The sequence below is a fragment of the Primulina eburnea genome, chromosome 13 (assembly GCF_022965805.1).
Source record: "Primulina eburnea isolate SZY01 chromosome 13, ASM2296580v1, whole genome shotgun sequence".
NCBI classification, from domain to species: Eukaryota; Viridiplantae; Streptophyta; class Magnoliopsida; order Lamiales; family Gesneriaceae; genus Primulina; species Primulina eburnea.
The window spans coordinates 29,835,199-29,854,859 of record NC_133113.1 but is presented as its reverse complement, the minus strand read 5'-3'; the positions used below and the strand labels follow the sequence as shown (position 1 = coordinate 29,854,859).

General features: G+C 35.3%; 2 protein-coding genes and 1 long non-coding RNA gene across 6 annotated transcripts; 2 read left to right on the top strand and 1 right to left on the bottom strand.

Annotated features, from left to right (window-relative positions):
* Positions 1-828: 828 nt before the first annotated feature.
* On the bottom strand, positions 829-2,448 carry LOC140809754 (uncharacterized). The gene is made up of 3 exons (XR_012113165.1): positions 2,037-2,448; positions 1,693-1,955; positions 829-1,564 (listed from the first exon to the last, which is right to left on the bottom strand). It is a non-coding gene; the product is annotated as an uncharacterized lncRNA (long non-coding RNA).
* A 5,487-nt stretch (positions 2,449-7,935) lies between these two features.
* LOC140808849 (sorting nexin 2B-like) lies at positions 7,936-13,626 on the top strand. 4 transcript variants are annotated; one of them, XR_012113027.1, is made up of 6 exons: positions 7,940-9,038; positions 9,217-9,426; positions 9,922-10,182; positions 11,652-11,753; positions 13,209-13,339; positions 13,413-13,626. XR_012113027.1 is itself a non-coding variant. In XM_073166150.1 (5 exons), the coding sequence occupies exons 1-5, from the start codon at positions 8,040-8,042 to the stop codon at positions 13,287-13,289; spliced, it is 1,653 nt and encodes a 550-aa protein (XP_073022251.1). In that variant the 5' UTR covers positions 7,940-8,039; the 3' UTR covers positions 13,290-13,626. The 4 variants fall into 4 exon arrangements, 3 of the variants coding, with proteins under 3 accessions (XP_073022253.1, XP_073022251.1, XP_073022252.1); XM_073166150.1 differs by having other exon boundaries at positions 13,209-13,626; XM_073166151.1 differs by having other exon boundaries at positions 7,941-9,038; positions 11,667-11,753; positions 13,209-13,626.
* An 881-nt stretch (positions 13,627-14,507) lies between these two features.
* On the top strand, positions 14,508-16,785 carry LOC140809388 (exocyst complex component EXO70B1-like). The gene has a single exon (XM_073166990.1). It carries the CDS (start codon positions 14,766-14,768, stop codon positions 16,632-16,634), a length of 1,869 nt encoding a protein of 622 aa, XP_073023091.1. The 5' UTR covers positions 14,508-14,765; the 3' UTR covers positions 16,635-16,785.
* Positions 16,786-19,661: the final 2,876 nt, after the last annotated feature.

The following is a 19,661-nucleotide window of genomic DNA, read 5'->3' as shown; positions in this document are numbered from 1 at the left end:
CCCTTTTTTTCCCATTAAAAAATTATTAAAACATTTTTTTTATATTTTCCCCCTCTTAAAAAAGTTAATAAAAATAGGCAAAAATTTGTGTGAAATGGTCTCACGAGTCGTATTTGTGAGACGGATCTCTTATTTGGGTCACCCATGAAAAAGTATTACTTTTTGTGCTAAGAGTATTACTTTTTATTGTGAATATGGTTAGGGTTGACCCGTCTCACGGATTATGATCCGTGAAACGGTGTCACATTAGACTCACTCATAAAAATAATCATTACAAAGATAACTCATAACTATGTCTCCTCTCCCCATATTACTGAGAATTGTATTTCTCAAATTGAATCATAATTTAAGAATGTAAGGTGGCCACAAAGTCACTGTGTAAGAAAGTGTGATGGAAAAAATTTAATCTTCTTGAAGTCATTTTCAGTTACAATTTCCAGTTAAAGATCTTATGTCATAACAATGTTCTAGCTAGAAAACTTCAATGGCATCGGAAGAATTGGTTGGAAACTAGTTTGATATTTAATCATACATTCATAGATTAATTATACGACCGAACATTATATTTTGATCGTTCTTTGTCACATACAACAGAATTTGTATGTTTGTGTATTACTAAAAATATAGAATGCAACTTAATTCTGGAAATTGACATACTAAAAATATAGAATGCAACTTAATTCTGGAAATGGACATTTTAACCATAAGACAATGTTCCAACAAGTGTCTAGACATTATCAAACACTGTGGAGACAAGCAAATTATATCCAACACCCGAATCCCCGTAGGTCCATACCTTTTTTAATGTCCCAACCTTCTATAAACACAACTAGAACCATTTACCATGCAATAGTCATGAATTTATGAAAATGCTAAAGAAATAAGTGCAGGTAAGCTCGTTTGCCTCGTATAATTTAACTAAAGCATTTATAGAATGCTGTGAAGAATGCACCAACCAAACATTGCAAATGTTAAAGAATAATAAACAGATGTTCCCTCAATTTTTTTTGGCGGGTTCATCAAAAATATTTTGACAAAATAAGAATAACCGAAAACATATATATGAATGCAAAGATGTTGGATAGAATAATTTGATAGTTTTACGATTTTTCTTCCAAAGATACCAGTGGTTCAAACTATCGAAGCAAGTGTGGCTATCCACACAAAGTACGAAACGATCTACAAGAATAATAGAGTCCAATGAAGATTCTCTTCCATTCTGTGTGCAGAAAACATGTGTTCACTTTTTCTGCAATTTTACCCGATAAAAAACAATTTTTTTCCTGAAGAAAAGTAGTGGGTAAAAATCATTTAACGTGGTGCAGTAGTAATTATGTTTATAAGATAAAGCCCTTAAAATATTTATGATGAAAAGAATCCAAACATCCTTAATGCTTGTTAGCATCGATTAAAACCCTACCCCAAGAACAGAGAACTATAAGATCATAATAAAACATTGAATATACATACAGACCAGAAACAGCCAAACCTGCAACTGAATGCCGCAAACTGCCCACATTAGGAACCTTTCTTCACCAGCAATCTTGTACATTTTAATAGCTATCTATGACAACAATAAAAGAATTAACTTTACACAGAATAAAATGATTCACATATGACACAGAATACAAGAATTCACAGATGACATCGACGTCGAATAAATAATAGAGGCTGCAAAGAAACACTATCAACCTGTTGCTGCTTCACGAATGAATATTCGCGCACATAACAGTTAAATAAGCCCATCATTAACTCCAAATTGTTGCCACACGCGAACTCGTAACAACTAGTGGCCATATCCACTGCCACTGGAAAACAATCTGCAAAGTGCTGAGAGTGAGATTGTCAATGACGTTACTGGAGTCATTGGATAATAAAATCCCTTTGGCATTTAAACACACAGATAGCGCTTCCTCATTCTTTCCCATCCTTTCCAATATCAAAGCCTTCAAAGCCTGCACGGTTTGCAATAAAAACTGATATCTTGCTAAATTCACACAAAGCAGAAAGGACACAGAAAATATAGGCAGTCTCACGAGTGCGTATGGGGAGTTGGGGTACTTAGAAAGCAGCGAAGCCGACTGCTTGAGAGGCGAGAGCATTCTTGAATTGGCGAGAATCAATGGCGTCCCAAATGGATCGGACCCTTCGCTCTGGAATACCACCCGCTAACCCCAATTTCGACGTCATTAATGAATCGCGGTCAAAAGTTAGGGGTTCCAATGGAGCGGAGGCGACGGTGATCCAGTCCTAACGGGTTCTGGCGGCAAATGAAACGAAGGCGGAGGGTTTGAAGTGGCGGATAGCAGTTTCGACGGAGCATAGTGTCGAGGGTTTTGTAGAGAAGGGCCATTTCGGACATGAACGTGACACTACAATGGAATTTTCTTGCAACTTCTCATTTTGGCACTGCGAACGGACATACCATGCACTCCACTCTTTCGACTTGAGAATATGTAAAATCATATATTTTCCTTTGTAATGGGGCTGTGTATATAAAGATTTCATGATAAATTGGATTTAAAAAAAAAATTGAAATTATTTGAATTTTTTTTGTCAATATTTTCAAAAAGGAAAAGGACTAAAATATTAAAAAAAAAAAACGTTAAAAATGAGGTACAAATGACAAAAAAATTGAGTTTAAATATCAGTTGTCATTATATATAAATATACTATTAATAAAGCAGAAAACTCTAATAATAACTACTTTCTGGTTAAGTTTTTTCCTGATTCCAAATTATCATTCAATTTTAACTTTTATTCTTGAATTTGACCTTTTAACAAATTTATTTGTCTTAGATATTATCATATTTAAATTTTATATTGTATTTATTGAATTGTTATTGGTTCGTGCATTTATTTAATATAATATAGTTTTCTTGAATTTTCACATTTTACAATTATAAAAAATAATGTTAATAAATCTCATGTTATATTTAATTTAATTGGTAGAATATTGTAATTAAATCAAGAACTTGAGACCAAATTATATGCAATATATAATATTCACGTAGTATATTACACACAATGTGTGTGCATAGTTGCTAGTACATTATTATACATACATATAAATAAATAAATAAAATTGTGGCACCCAACTCGGGGTCTAACTACGATACTTTTTGTGGGAATTTTGTCTCATTTTGCAGTATCGCATGCAATAATATGTCATTTAGAATAATTTAATTTTTGTAGCGGAAGTGAATAGTACAAATTTTACAAGACCATACTAACATAAAATATATATATATATATAGATGGAAATGACAACAAATTATTATTAATATTCATGAGTAACTCACTTATAGATTAAATGACTTAATATTTTATCAAACAAACTTTTATTCACTGATATTTCTTTCTTTATCTAGTTCCAGGATACCTGGTTTAGAAATTAAGATATATATAATATAAAAATAGAATTTAAGTCTCTAAGGACTTAGGTAATATGAGGGCAGAAAAAAAATAGGTTAGCAAGTAACTATTGAAGAAAGTGACCCAAGTTAACTGATATAACGAGACCCAAGTCACGTTGTTCAATGAACTCAATCTTCGTACCGAAGTCTTTTGTTCAGATATCCATCTTGGTTTGTCACTTTAACATTTAGTTGTTCGATCATTTATTAATTCATTTGACGATTAACTAAGATATCTTTGGGTGAAAACTCTAGAAGAATCACACTTAATGCAATTATATTATGATAAGAGCATTACATTGAATCATTCACTTAGACTGTTACAAACTATTAATAATAAAGAAGTAGAATAATTTTTCTAATAAGATGCAATCAAGATGATAGATTTGATCATTAAAAAAGATATCAACATGTTCGAGGATTCGGCATGATAGAAGGAGCGATCATCGAATTAATATATATCCTATACGTATCGACATGATTAGAATATACAATAATTTTATACGTGTACAAGAAACCAATAAAATATGATGAATATAATTTGAGAATATATCTAATTTCCAAGCCAATTTTCAAAGGGCTATAGAAATAATAACTTAAAATTCCCCACCTTTATAGGTTTGCTATAAATGAGTGGGAAAATACAAAGTTCAAGTCAACCTTATTGTTCACGGTGATTATCGTTAGTATAGTATAAAATCTCCTAATTAATTCAAAATTTTAGTATGAATTATCCCTAAAAGTTGTCAAAATATCGAGTATTAGTCCAAAACTTTATAAAAATAATATGTCTCTTGTGAGACCGTATCACGAATCTTTATCTATGAGACGAGTCAACCTTACTGATATTCACAATAAAAAATAATACTCTTAACATAAAAATTAATACTTTTTCACGGATGACCCAAATAAGAGACTCGTCTCACAAAATACGACATGTGCGACCGTCTAACACAAGTTATTACCTTATAAAAACTTCTTTAGTGCCTTACAATACCTTAGTAATAAACAAAATTATTTTTCAAATACATTTTGAACAAATCTTATCTCTTAGTAAGTGTTCGAGGTCAATATATCCATTAAATATTTCCAATAAATAAGCATGTTAATCCACAATTATAAAAATTTACCTATTATCTTAAAACACTATTCTAAAAGTAAAAATTGGCCGAACATGCAATTTTTGAAATCATGTTTTTTTAAAAAAAAAATATTTTTCAATAATCAAAATTATAAAAAAAATCACAATAATTTATATAAGACCAAAAAATTATGAAATTTAATATAACATCCCCAATGCATTATATTAACTAAAAAATACATAATACGTTATACTTACAGTCATATTATCCTTAATCGATTTTTCTCAATATCGAATATGTAACTCACAAAAATCATAATAAAGAGTTTACAAGTCCAAAAATTATAAAATTTCGTAGGTAATTCAGATTATATGTTTTTAAAGTAGGCAAAAACTTGTGTGAGACGGTCTCACGGGTCATATTTGTGAGACGGATCTCTTAAATGGATTATCCATGAAAAAGTATTATCTTTTAAGCTAAGAGTATTACTTTTTATTGTGAATGTGGGTAGGGTTGACCCGTCTCACAGATTAAGATCCGTGAGACGGTCTCACATGAGACACAATCTTTAAAGTATTGAAGACTATAAACTTGTATAAAAAGTCATAGATAGTCTTATAGATATCAAATCATATTCGAAAATCATGGTATTAATTTTAAAAATTCACAGAAAATATAATATTCATCCAAGTTTCACAAAACTTTTCAAGTAGCCTAGAATAATATAGAAAAAGGTTAAGAAATTTTAAAAATTGCTTTTCACTAGTGCGTGTAATTCACACGTCGGTCACGGTTACTGACACTCACGACAATGTATGGCCGACGTTCAGCTTCCACGTGACTCAATATTTTTCCAGCATGTTTTATGATTTCCTACCACATCTCTTTTATTTGTGCTCTCAAATTCTTAGCCGATAGAATTGAAATAAACTAGCGTGATATATACCCTATATTGATGATCGGAAAATTAATGTTCCGACAATATTTTTTGGCAATTGTAGGCATCTATAAAAGTATGACACATTTTGAAAAACTTTCATGTTCGAACCATGATTAAATAATGTGATTAAACGTATGAAAAACAGATGCGAAAACAATGTATGAAAAATGAGTTTTTATAGTATTGTTATCTTATAGATCAACGACGGTTTCTGATTTTTAATGGTTTCCAGCTGATCTTTTTTTTACACCATCTTTACAGCTTCATTCCTGGAAGTTATAGGACATTGTGGAAATTTTGGAAGAGTTTTGATATATATATATATATATATATATATATATATATATATATATATATATATATATATATATATATATATATATCTAATGGGCGAATGACACATCATCGGTGCTCACACAAATGTGCACGGTAGGTGTGCAGCATTTGTGTGAGCACCGATGATGTGTCATTCACCAATTGATGGGCGAATGACACATCATCGGTGCTCACACAAATGTGCACGGTAGGTGTGCAGCATTTGTGTGAGCACCGATGATGTGTCATTCACCAATTGATATATATATATATATATATATATATATATATATATATATATATATATATATATATATATATACCCAAGAATGGACCCTTCAAGATCAGACCCATTATCACTGGCCCATCTCTAGCCCAAATAGAAGACAGATCCATCAAGGGCCCAGATATTCTCCTATAAATACCAGGTTTGAGTGTTCAGTTGATTGAATTCACGCGTCGAAGGGGCTACGTCAGGACACCCTCCTGGCCCTCTCTTAACGGTTTTTTTCGTGATTTCAGACTCGGGACAATTTCTAAACCCTGCGTCTGTACTAGTGACACTTGTTGGGAGCGGACCCTAAATTTCAAAACCCTGCGTCTGTACTAGTGACACTTGCTGAGAGCGGACCTTAAATTTCTCGTGAGTATCATATATATATATATATATATATATATATATATATATATATATATATTTATAAGTTTGTACCCCTTTTATCTAATTAACATACTATTATTTCACCACTGTCACCTGCTAAATCTATATCAACTTTTAAAACTCGAAAATTGACAATGAATTTGTTGGATTTCGTGAAGTTGAAAGGTCATATTATAGAAAGAGTCAAGCCTTTCTTCTTATTTCTCTCGGACATTTTCCGATCACCGATTGAACAACAAAAGAGATGACGTGTTAGATAAATAAACACGATGATTATTTATATCCACACACAAATATATTTTAGCTATTTTTTTTTGTATTTTATTATTAAAAAATGAATGAACAATGTAAATAAAATATTTCATATGTATTTTATTTAATCATGCGGTGTTAGAAAAGTAGTATCTATAAATGTCAAATTCGTGTGTAACTTATTTAATTTATTTAAATTTGGAAGTGTTTAAAAAGTTACCTAAAAAGATAATATATTGTATTTTAAAATATATTTATATTACCAGTTTAAATAATTCTTAATTTTGAGTCAACATCCATCTGTTTTCGTATAAAACCGAATGGAATCAAAGAAAAAACTTTGATATTGAATTATATATTTAAGGGTGTGTTTGGTTGAGTTGATTAAATAAGGATAGATTAATAGTCCAATATTTATCGTTAAAATTTTAAGTTGTTTTAATAATCATTTTAACTCGGTTTAAGATCCAATTTTATGGATAACTATTTGATTAATAAAATTGGATCTTAAACCGGGTCAAAATGATTATTAAAACATCTTAAAATTTTAACGATATATATTTGACTATTAATCTATCATTATTTAATTCATTCAACCAAACACACCCTTAAAACCAGACCAACAATGAACAACCCTACTCACGTGTATCTATCATTTAATATCCTAGTAACACTTATCATATAAAATTATTTAATCAAATAAGCATAGATATATTATATATATTTATATTTATATTTATATTTTAATAGAAATACTGCTACATCTAGACACCTATATCTATATTTCTATACTATTATATTAAGTATGAGACCATAATAATAACCGCTCTTTGAGGATACCAACTTTTTTTTCCTGTTATACTCTTTTTTATTTTTTATATTTACTATTTATTATTTTATTATAGTTGAGCCCTTAATAATAACCGATTTATAAGGACACCAACTTTCTTTCCTATTTTACTATTTTCTCATTTTTTATATTATATTTTTTTCTTAACAAATAATATTATATTCACCGTCATAAGAAAACTGCTCACGTGAAAAATAATATTATTTTTTTTCCAAACTAGCCACCGTGAAAAATAAACTTTTTTCTTTATGTTGTGACGTCATTATGTTGTAATATCATGAATATTTAATATATTAGTCACATATATTCAGGACACACGCAACACGTGTGCGACGGTTATTGGTAAATAATTAATTTTTTTTTTTAAAAGTAAACTAAGCATAAAATTTATTTTCTCAAGAATATTTAAATTCTGTAATAATTCTTTAAAAATTGTTTCCATATATTATGAGATTTTAGCAGTGGCAGGGGTAGCTGGAACCCCTTCCCGGGCATGGAGAAGAAGAAATACTGAAAATATCACATGGAAGACCTCTATCTCGGGGACATCTATCCCTCCAACGACGACGTTCCCGCCTCCAAATCCTACTCCAGCTATCGCAGCGCAGTGACCACCCTCTCATCCTCCACCCCCGCCGTCGAACACCCCCTTCTTCCGCCGTCTTCCACTGTCACCACCGCCGAAGTCTCCGATCCCCTGATCGTGACCCCTCGTGGTTCACGATCACCGCTGGAATCTGCTTCGTACGCCGACGTTATATCCAGCTCGTTTCACGACGGTTATTCAGAATCCAATGTTAATGGCATGCTCGAGGAAGAATCGACGGTTTCTCCTAGATCTCAATCTTCCAGCTCGGATTATCTGAAAATCACGGTTTCGAGTCCGCAAAAGGAGGTCGAATCTTCCAATTCGATTGTTCCGGGTGGCAATACTTATGTCACCTATCTAATCACCACGAAAACGGATATTTTAGATTACCGAGGTTTGGATTTCAGCGTGCGGAGGAGGTTCAAAGACGTGGTGACGCTGTCGGATCGGTTGAGCGACGGTTACCGGGGGCTTTTTATTCCGCCTCGGCCTGATAAAAGTTTAGTGGAAAGTCAGGTAATGCAAAAACAGGAGTTTGTGGAGCAGAGGAGAGCGGAATTGGAGAAATACTTGAAGAGGCTGGCAAGACATCCCGTTATTGGGAAGTGCGACGAGTTGAGGGTTTTTTTGACAGTACAAGGTAAACTGCCACTGCCCACAAGCATCGATGTGGCGTCGAGAGTGCTGGATGGGGCAGTGAGGCTTCCCAAGCAGCTGCTTGGGGAGTCTACGAGTGTGATCGAGCCTGAGGAGGTGGTGCAACCTGCTAAAAACGGGAAGGATTTGCTAAGGTTTTTGAAAGAATTGAAACAATCTGTTACCAATGATTGGGGTAACTCAAGGTCTCCTTTGGAGGAGGATGACAAGGAATTCTTGGAGAAGAAAGGGAAGCTATTGGAACTTGAGCAGCAACTTTCAAATACATCGAAACAGGTTAGTAGAAATTCTCATTTTTTTTTTTGTGAAATGTGATGGTTACATCCTCGTATTTTTTAAGGTTGATAATGTTACGCAAAAGCTATACTATACATATTTGCATTGACTGCTATTTATACACAATTTGTTCACGACATATCTGTGAGATTAATATCTCTGTTTTATGATTTGGTAGGCTGAATTACTGGTCAAAGCACAGCAAGATATAGGAGATACAATGGGAGAATTAGGGCTAACTTTGATCAAATTAACTAAATTTGAAAGTGAGCATACTGAACTGAATACTCAAAAAACGAGGGCTGCTGACATAAAAACTGTTGCCACTACAGCCATCAAATCAAGCAGATTGTACCGTGAACTTAATTCACAGGCCGTGAAACATTTGGTAAGTTCTGAATTCTTATTTTGGGTAAGCTTTGTCACAAGTTTGTGCCTATTTGGGAGAACCCCACTGTAATCTTGAACTTGAGACATGGGAGTGTTTTGTTCTGGCCGATTGAATGAATTTTTGCCAAATAGCACCCGTATTATCTCACTCCCTTTATGTTGCTTCTTTAATAATAATTTGGTGATTTATTCCTTGGAAGTTGTATCCACGCCTTCTTACCATAAGTTCTCCTGGGAAGTCTATATACGTGTGTGGTCCACTCAAGTAACAGTACAACGAAGAATTGGTTTATAAAAAAATTAAAACGCTGAATTAAATGTCTACTCAAGTAACAGTACAACCAAAAAAAAGAATTGGTTTATAAAAAATTTAAAGCGTTGAATTAAGTGTACATATCAATTTTGCACGGGTTAACACACAGAGAGAGACCAATATAATTTTCCATTCGTATCTATTTCGTGGCAATTACCCCATCCTCTGTAATTATTGCAGGAAACATTGCAAGAATACATGGGTTTGATGTTCGCTGTGCACAATGCATTCTCTGACCGTTCTAATGCAATATTGACATTGCAAACGCTTGTGTCTGAATTGCATTCCTTGCGTTTGAGAACAGAAAAACTTGAAACGGCGTCCTCTAAATTATTTGGCTCTGACAAATCAAGGATCCGTAAATTTCAAGAGCTAAATAATGCCATTAAAGTCACAGACGATGCTAAAAGTTGTGCTATCAGAGAATACGAACGGATCAAGGTACATATTGTTAAAGGCATGGCTTGGCAGAATGTGAACTAGATTACTAGTAGATACAATTTCTTGTTAATTTGGTAGGCTGTTTATAATGAAAAATGAAGCACCTACCTATTTTTTGAGTATTTTGGGTATAAACATCTCATGCATTGAGTTTTTAGCCATCATTTTAGAGTCACTTACTGAACTCGTGGCAAACTTCGAGTACCCTTTTGCCTTTGCTGCATGTAAGGTGATTTTTTATTTCATGATTGTGCTGGAAAAATATAAATATTTGTCCAATAACTGATTCTTTATGGGATTCTTTTGATTACTTGTCTCAATCTACATTCTGATTACGTAGTTGTAAACTTATAGTTATTTTTTCTCCCGATTATTTGCCCTGGAGATTAAGCTGTTTAAACAAATTCCATACCAGTTTTTATCCTTTCTTCCTGTTATGCCATTTGGTTCATAAACAGTTGTTAATTCAGGTGGTTGTATTAATTCAGATTACGGTGCTTCACAAGTATCTGTTCTGTAACCATGTGTCTGTCCGTCTGGATATAAAAAAATATGCCTAGGGCTGTCCTTTTCATATGCATTCAGATCTTTAATTTCCTGTGTATTTTTTATATTTGATTTGAGTTGAAGAGGTACCAGATAGTTTCTGACCATGCCCTTACCTGATGAATTGCAATCTTGCCTTCTCTTACCTTTTGTCAGGAGATCGACAAATAGATGTTGAATTGGTTGAATTTTCAGAATTGGACCTGTATCATTTCCAAGTCAAAGATTTAATTTAGATTTCTATGGACTTGGTATTTTTCTCCTAGGGTGGATCCGATCTAAGATTTCGGTTGAGTGTGCACAGACTTTGTTTTGAATGAGTTAATGGTCAATCTTTAGGGTTTAAGAATCGATTTGAAAGAGTTACCATTTTCGCCAACTCTTAAAACTTGCAAGTTGCAAACTATCAGGAACATTTTCTTGCCTAGCTAACTTGATTGTGTGGACATTATGTATCCGTTTCATCTATTTCCAAAATATTAAAAATACAAGGTTATTGATGTTGATGGCTTTTCTTGTACCCCATTTATCTCACTATCCTAGCAAAGTTGCCCCTGGAACATAAAACTGGACATTTATCATATGTTATTTGATCTTTAAGTGAATTAATTGAAGAGAAAGGTATATATTATAATTCTCTAGCTGTTTTCTCAGGTATTGTTGTTGCTAAATGTAGTTTAGTAACGTGGCTACTGCATCATGCCACATCCGCTTCTCGCTAAATGGGTGTGATAGAAATGATACTGGATAGTTTTGTTGTTTTATATATGTGCTTGTTTGTTGCCTTATAGATTCAATAAATTCATTGCTATATACAAAATATTGATATTATTAAGTTACCGCTGGCCACATTTGACAAGGGGAAGAATCGTACTTATGATCGACACTCTCTTCTTGCTCGTCTTTCCTTTTTATGCTTAAAGATTGGGAGCTTGCAGGAAAATAATAGGAGCGAAATCCAAAGGCTCGACGAAGAAAGACAGACTGACTTCATTAAAATGCTTACAGGATTTGTCACTACCCAGGTACTTACACTTCCTGGAAAGTAAATACTGGTTCTGGCAAATGCTTGGCAAGAAAACTCGAATTTTTATGGCTTGAGATGAGATTCAACCAGGAGCATAGTATGGTGAATTTGAAAATTGATTCATACCTAATGAATTACTCTGATATGTTTCTTAGTAACAATTAAATTGCTTATATCAATGTAGTTAGGTAGGATCAATCTTTGCATTGTCACATAAAATGTGACGAGTGTCAATTAAGAACATGCTAGGCATGTAAAACACTTATACATCTTGTATTCCTGGTGGAGCATTTCCTTTCCCTTTATAATCTATTTGCTACTTGTTATGAAATTTCACAAAATAATGAAATATGACAGAGGATGCAATCACACAAGGAAAAATTTGATACTTGAATTGGTTTTGTTCAAAGTGAATCCTCCTCCAATCGCGAAGAACCAAAGACAATGAATCCACCAGAGACTATAGATTACTGACATTCTGTACACTCCAACCCTAACTTTTTGTAACCCAACTGGCCAACTCTGGCGGGATAGGAAACTCCTTTGTAGGCATACCCCAGAGAATAGTTAATAGTACAGTGTCATGTCCTATTGGTGCAGGATTCTGCTTCACAAACTGAAGGGCTTTTATGCCTCTTTTACTTAAAACTATGTAAATTTAAAATGGAACATAATTTGGGTTGAGGTATCTCATAATCTTCATATCTGCTTGTATGGACCATGTTATCTCCATGATCTTCCAAATGCTGTCACCTCAAGCTGCAAATTAATTTTAGACAATGCTGGAGCTTTAGTGGTCAATCCTGCGATCGGATTATCCTCTTTCTTGGCTGTCTACACATCAATGAGCGGTTAATATCACATCTTGAGTAAAATGGACCATCGCTTCAATGTGTTTGGTTTTCTTGTACTTTGTGATTCTTTGATGTGCAATTACACTTTGATTGCCGTGGACTTCACAACTTTTTGCTTGATAGATTCTATCACCGCTTCTGCCAAGCCATGTCTTTGTGGATTTTGAATCTAATCTAACGGTTAAAATGTATCCATTTTAAGACAGTCAATTATTATATTCTGAATCTAGGTGATCCAATCTTGAAACAAGATGATAATATCATGTTGGTAGTGATGTCCTAGATAAAATATTCTTGATATTCATGTTTTCCGTGCCATCTGGATGGATTCTATAATTTGTTTAAATGGAATGCTGCATACGTGAAAAGTTCAAGTAATGATAAAATTAGTTAAAATCTTAAAGTAGAGCTTCGTTTCTATTTAATGTGAACAACACAATTCTTAAATTGCTTCTTGTGAATGTGTTTGAACAGTTTCATTTGTTATTCGTGTGTGCCAGCTTGTCGAAAATGCAGCTTGCTCAAGTATTATGTATACGTCTCATTTTGATATAACTGTACCTATCCCTTATGCATAACCTTTTGTTGTGATCAAACAGGTATCATACACAGAAAAAATTGCGAATGAGTGGGTTAAAGTGGCAGATCAGACGACTATTTACGCTAAAAAGAGAATGTAAAAACGAACTGTATATTACGCGGATTTGAATTTTTACTTTGTTTTTTTTAGGTTTCAAGTCCTTTAGTAATTCTCGCCTTTGCACTTCAAAATCATTCTTCTTGGGTTACAACACCGTGTTTAGGTGTCCTTACAGCTCTTATGGAGTTGCTGTAAGATAATTTTTCTTATAGAAAAAGATATTAAAGTCTTTCACAAGTTCTTGGTGGCAACCCGAAATAAGTTCTGTCTTTAGACGGAAGTGGTGTTTGTGAATCACCACAACTGTCATGTGTAACGGATATATGTTTTTTGACAACCATATTGAGTTCAATAACCATTTCGATATACTCTTTAGTACTTACAGTCTTATGCTACTGGAAATGTTATGGGTTTTTTTTTTTTAATTCTAATTTTAATCGGGTTATGAGGTGTTTTTTGTTGCCATGATGCGTGTTGTTTGTACTTCAACTTATTTTTTAATGTAAGATAATGGATTTGTTCTTTCCATTGGGAAAAGAAGTGTATGAAAAACACGGGGATATAAGAGATGTAAACTAATTAAATCGAGTTGAATATGACGAAAATTGTAGTCGTGAAATTGGTTTGAATTAGTTCTATTTGAGCTCGACTCGAAACTTGAAAATTTAAAAAATTTGGCTCGAATTCGGTTCAAATTAAAGTTCGAGTTTGAATTCAGCTCTATAGATTCGAACTTATTTGCAAGTTATTTGAATTAACACTCGAAACTTATTTACAAGTTATTTGAATTAACACTCGAAAACAAGTACTCGAAAGAATCGAAATTTATTGTCAATGTTCAGGATCACTTAGGATATCGTCCGTTTTAGACAGTGACATCACGACTTTAAATTGTGTCACAATAGATTGTTACGGTCCATTTAAATGCTAAACATCTCTCTCGTGGTTTGACGACGGGAGATTTCGTCTAAAGACATTCACCCCACTTTTGAAACTCACCGTCTTCCCAGAGATTTGGCTTAACATCCCAAATTCACTCGAAATCGCTCTAATTTCAAATATAACGTTTTAATTCACTTGTGATATTGTTGATTTTAACCAATAATCTTAAAATGCATCTCAAATATCACGACTTAAATGTCTACATCTCTTATAATTTGATGATAACGATGGTCATTTTTTTTTTGTTTTTTGAAAAAGAAAAGCTAGAATTTGAAGCGTGTGTGCATAACAAACATCTTTGACAAAAAAAAAAAAAAAAAAAACCCAAAATTTGAAGCGAAATGCTCAACTTCCAAAATGCTTTCTTTCTTCTTCACTCCTCTTTTTATGGGCTATCATCCCCTTCTACTTTGGCTTTAATGCCCGTCTTTTTTCACCCATAAAATCAGTCCAAGAAACCGCGTTTCCCCGTGGTCCCCACTCCACCCTTTCTTCTTTCCAAACGTCCTTCGAACTCATATAGTTCCTTTTTCGCAATTGCAGGTGAATACATAGAGTAATTGAAGCTCCAGCAATGGCGGATAACGGCGAGGAGAAGCTCGTAGCTATTGCTCGCCAGATAGCCAAGTCTCTTGGCCGTACGGAGACCATGACTGACGATATTATTAAGATTTTTTCCAACTTCGATGGAAGATTGCGTGAGAAGCTGACGGAAAAGCTCTCCGAGGACGATGTGGAACGCATCCTCAACTCTCTCGACCGTCAGATCTCCAGTTATATCTCCTCAGACAGATCCATATGGTCGAATTCTGCCGATTCTTCGGCTTTTCTTGATTCTGTCGACCAATTAATTGCCTCCATCCGTGATTGGACCCCTTTAGCCGATGACAAGAACATCTCCTCTTACCTCGACCGAGCCGAGGATCTACTTCAGCAATCCATGTTTCGCTTGGAAGATGAGTTCAGAACCCTCGTCGAACGCGGGGCCGACTTATTCGACTTGACTCGCGGCGAGTCAGCTCATCATCACGACTACTACTCCGACGACGACGACGTTTCTGTGGAAGATGGCGATAATTTCATCCCCTTGGCGCAGCCCGTCACGGATTACGACATAATAATCGACGCGCTGCCGGCAGGTACTATAGGGGACTTGCATGATATCGCAAAGAGGATGGTGGTGGCGGGGTATCTGAAGGAATGCTCCCACGTGTACAGCACCTACCGGAGGGAATTCTTGGAGGAGAGCTTTTCTAGACTGGGTCTGCAGAAGCTGAGCATCGACGAGGTTCAGAAAATGCAGTGGGCGCAGCTGGAAGATGAAATTGAGAAATGGGTCAAAGCCATTAATGTTGCTCTGAGGATTCTTTTTCCAAGCGAGCGGCGCCTGTGTGATCGCATTTTCTTGGGGTTCTCCTCCGCAGCGGACCTTTCGTTTATGGAGGTTTGCCGAGGTTCTACGATTCAGCTCCTGAACTTTGCGGATGCAGTGGCTATAGGGAGTCGGGCACCCGAGAGGTTGTTCAAGGTGCTGGATGTTTATGAAGCTGTAAGGGACTTGATGCCTGAATTTGAGTTTATTTTTTCTGACCAATACGGTATAACTTTAAGAAATGAAGTCATCACTATCTGGAAAAGACTAGGGGAAGCTATTAGAGGTGTGTTTATGGAGTTGGAAAATTTGATCCGTCGGGACCCGGTAAAGGCTGCTGTTCCTGGCGGGGGTGTACATCCCATGGCTCGATATGTGTTGAATTATCTTCGTGCTGCATGCCGGTCCCGGCGAACCTTAGAACAGATTTTCGAGGAAAGCGTTGGGCCTCATGGTAGCAATTTTGAGTACAGGAAAGGGGACAATATGGTTTTGTCCTCCTCTTCAAGTCTAGCTGTTCGAATGGAATGGATTATGGAGTTTTTGGAGAGTAACCTAGAGGGCAAGTCCAAGATTTACCGGGACAAGACATTGAGTTCTGTATTTATGATGAACAATGGCAGGTATATTGTGCAGAAAGTGAAAGATAATGACTTGGGGACACTGTTAGGCGATGATTGGATAAGGAAACATGAGGCAAAAATCAAACAATATCATGTGAATTATCAAAGAGGTACATGGAGCAAAGTTTTGGCTGTTCTTAAGATTGATAGCAACTCTCTGTCGCCTGTAGCAGCCAAGAATTTAAGAGATAAACTAAATTTATTCAACACATACTTTGAGGAGATATGCAGTTCTCAATCGACATGGGTGATCGTGGATGAGTATTTGGGAGAGGAGTTGAGGGCTTCAATTCGTGCTAGTTTAATCCCAGCTTACCGGAATTTTATAGGAAGATTGCAGGCCTTAGTTGATTTTGGGAAGCATGGAGATAGACATATTAGGTATAGTGTGGAGGATATTGAGGCTCGTATTGGCCAGTTGTTTCAGAGTGGCAGTGGAAGAAGATGAGAGCCAAGCAAGTAAGCTCGTGTTGTAGTTAGTTGCTTCCAAACTATAAGTTTTGAGTGATTTTGTTAATTGATCTGCTATGACAGATACGCTCTTTACACGACTTGTCTGTTATATTTGAAATCATGAATTGGAATGTATATTTTTGTCATAGGATTTGTAGTAGAAATATGGTGAATTCAGGACACGAGACAGCACAAGATCATGTTGTTCGATCATAAAAGCATGTATCCATAAAATGTTTCAGATAACTAAATCTCTTTTAATCATCCCTTGATTTATATCATTTCACTAGATCTACAAATAGATTAATGATTAAAATCGAAATATGATTTTAGAATATATTCTTGATATCCAAGAAAACTTTAATTCAGCATTCAAATGCTAAAGCTGGATGAACTTTTCCATTCATCACAAGTTGATGGTTTTTGGGCACTAAATAGTTTGCTAAAGTAGCCGAAATTTTTTGTGTATTTCTTGCGCTTCTTCTTAGGGTGCTGCGTCCACATTGTATTTGTATGCGCTGAGTTTTAAAATTGGATGGGTAACATCACTGAATTTATTTTAGCTGGTGGAAGTTGATATTCGGAGCCACCCTTTCATGTATCTCCGAGATGTAGATATGGTTTGATGCATGCCACTTTATGCATATCCATTGATTTAAGAGGAAATTGTCAAAAACTCCCTATTTCCATTCTCAACCTCCTCTTTACTCCCGACCCCATTAAAACTTTGTTTCAACTCCCCATATCCCTCAAATTTCCAAGTTTGCCCTTATATATTTATTTTAAATAATTGATTTCTTTTTTTGTAGTAAAAGGCCCATCATGCTTCCGTAAAATAAATTGAATCTTTTACCTTTTTGACTAGAGTACCACCGGGTTATATCCACCGTTTTTTACGAACTGCTCCTCACAGTCCAACCACACGATCGCAACCGATGGTTACTAAGCAGATTCCTTCAGCAATACTTAGCACAGCTCTAATTCGTTTCCTACCTTAGAGCGTACAGCAAAAGATCAATTTTTGAAAATAATACATGATAGGGGCTAAGAGCAAAGATCTCTTTTATTCAAACACAAACATTTATTTATTATATAGTAACCTCCTGTAGAGGAGGAGAAACTTGTTTTAGCTACTTATCGTAGCTGAACTCTTAACACACATAAAACTTGAAAGAAAATATTACAACCTTGTATGAAAGAAATGGAGAAAATATTTGATGATCTTCACTTCCTTCTTTCTGCCTTATTTATAGAAGGCTCCTTCGGATTTGAACTTCGGATTTCAAATCTTCATAAGCCTTTACAGCTTGCATTGGGGACCATTTGGTGGTTGAGGGGTCCCTGTCTAGATTATTAATCTTGACATCAACTTCTCATCCTCCTTTATCTCTTTTAGATACCATTGACGATGAGTTTCCAGGATATCGGCAGTAATTTCATCTTTTTATACTCTTTGAAATGATTCACTAACCATTTAAGAGCTTCTGCCTCTTTCCTCTTGTATGTTATTCTTCTTTTCAAAACTTTCAAATATACACGATACATTTTAAGTTTTGGTTCTGGTGTGTTAACTGGTTTCCTTTCTGTCCTTATTTATGGATGAATTTTCGGGACCAGTTAATTTACTTTTATTCATTGGATTCCTTTTAGATTGGTGTCCAATGCTTGCTGAGTCATCCACCATTTGTTATTGATGGTCTATTTGTCCTTTACCACTAATTAGTGGTTGTCTTGTTTCTTCCACTCACATGGTAGTGGTCCTGCTTTTGTAGTGGAGGGTCACATGTCCCTTTTAATTTTGTCGAGGAATCTTTGGCTTTCGGCTTCCTCGAGGAAATCGTGAATGTGGTCCATCCCCACTTGTACTGGTATCGGTAAAGTGTTTCCGATCAGATCTCGGCTTGAATCCTTTACCAAATTCTGGTTCCTTCTGGTTTTGGCATTCTGGACAGATGTTTTCAGACCATCTTCCTACATGTGCCATATTACAGAATTTCCGACGAGTTTCTTTACTTGCCGGCAGCTTGCTATTCCACAAAAGATTTCTTTTCTTTTCAAATAGATCTTCTGCAAAACTTGTTGTTTTTCCTGTCATGGTATTTAACAGGAATGATCCGTTCCCTGAATGATTGTAGAATTTGAACGGAAACTTGACTTTGTCCATCTCAGTGAGACAGACCCAAATACCCCAAGCTCTTCTGGTAGAAATGTCATCTTCAGTCATTGAAGACACTAGGGGTGTTTCTTCTGTCGGAGGGTCCTTGATAAATTTCTGGATATTTGAATCTGGCCTCCTTAGCTTGATGAAATGAAAGGCTTCGTGAGAACCTTTCCCTGCTGGTTCTGGTGCTGCACTAAAGAAGTATAGCTCCAAAACATCTCCTCTGGACAAATAATCATTGTTTGCCCAAGTCTCGTGAACAGCTTCCTGGATCCACTTTGGTAAACCTGAGATTTCCGGAAAGCTGGGTGATGTAGTATAAACTGAGGCAAGAGCCCCAAATTCATACCAAGCTTTAACCTCCTTGGGATATGAATTAGGTTTCATCCATACCCTTGGATATTTTCCTGAAACATCAACCCTATTTGTAGCTGGGTTAATGCCAATACGTGTTTTTAATTTCTCCCAATTCTGCTGATAAACCTGGAATGGAGAAATTACACCTTCATTAGTACCAACCTTAGCTTTGCCTTTGTCAATACGAGGCCTAAGGTTGATCTCTCCCTCTTCAATCCCCGAGGTGAAGGGTTGACTTGAGGACTCAAGATAAGGATCAGGAGTCTCAATTTTTGTTTCAGCCGACTCATCTCGTGATGATCCCGACTTAACACTTGTGCAAGGGGTATTTGAATCCCCCGCTACAGGTATAGAGTCCTGTACTCGAAAACTCTCCATTTGAGAAACCAGTGGTCTCTCAATGCCCTGGAGGATAGGCCTTTGCGTTACAGACCATAACTGAGTATATGCCTGTAAACATCCTGTAATTCGATCAGAGACAATTCTCTTATCAGCTTGTTGTAG

Bases quoted from the DNA above. Each gene is read 5' to 3' on its own strand.
- LOC140809388 (XM_073166990.1), top strand. From the start codon at position 14,766: ATGGCGGATAACGGCGAGGAGAAGCTCGTAGCTATTGCTCGCCAGATA.
- LOC140808849 (XM_073166150.1), top strand. From the start codon at position 8,040: ATGGAAGACCTCTATCTCGGGGACATCTATCCCTCCAACGACGACGTT. The intron at 9,039-9,216 runs GTTAGTAGAAAT...ATGATTTGGTAG, and splicing joins TTTCAAATACATCGAAACAG to GCTGAATTACTGGTCAAAGC. The intron at 10,183-11,651 runs GTACATATTGTT...TTATGCTTAAAG, and splicing joins GAGAATACGAACGGATCAAG to ATTGGGAGCTTGCAGGAAAA.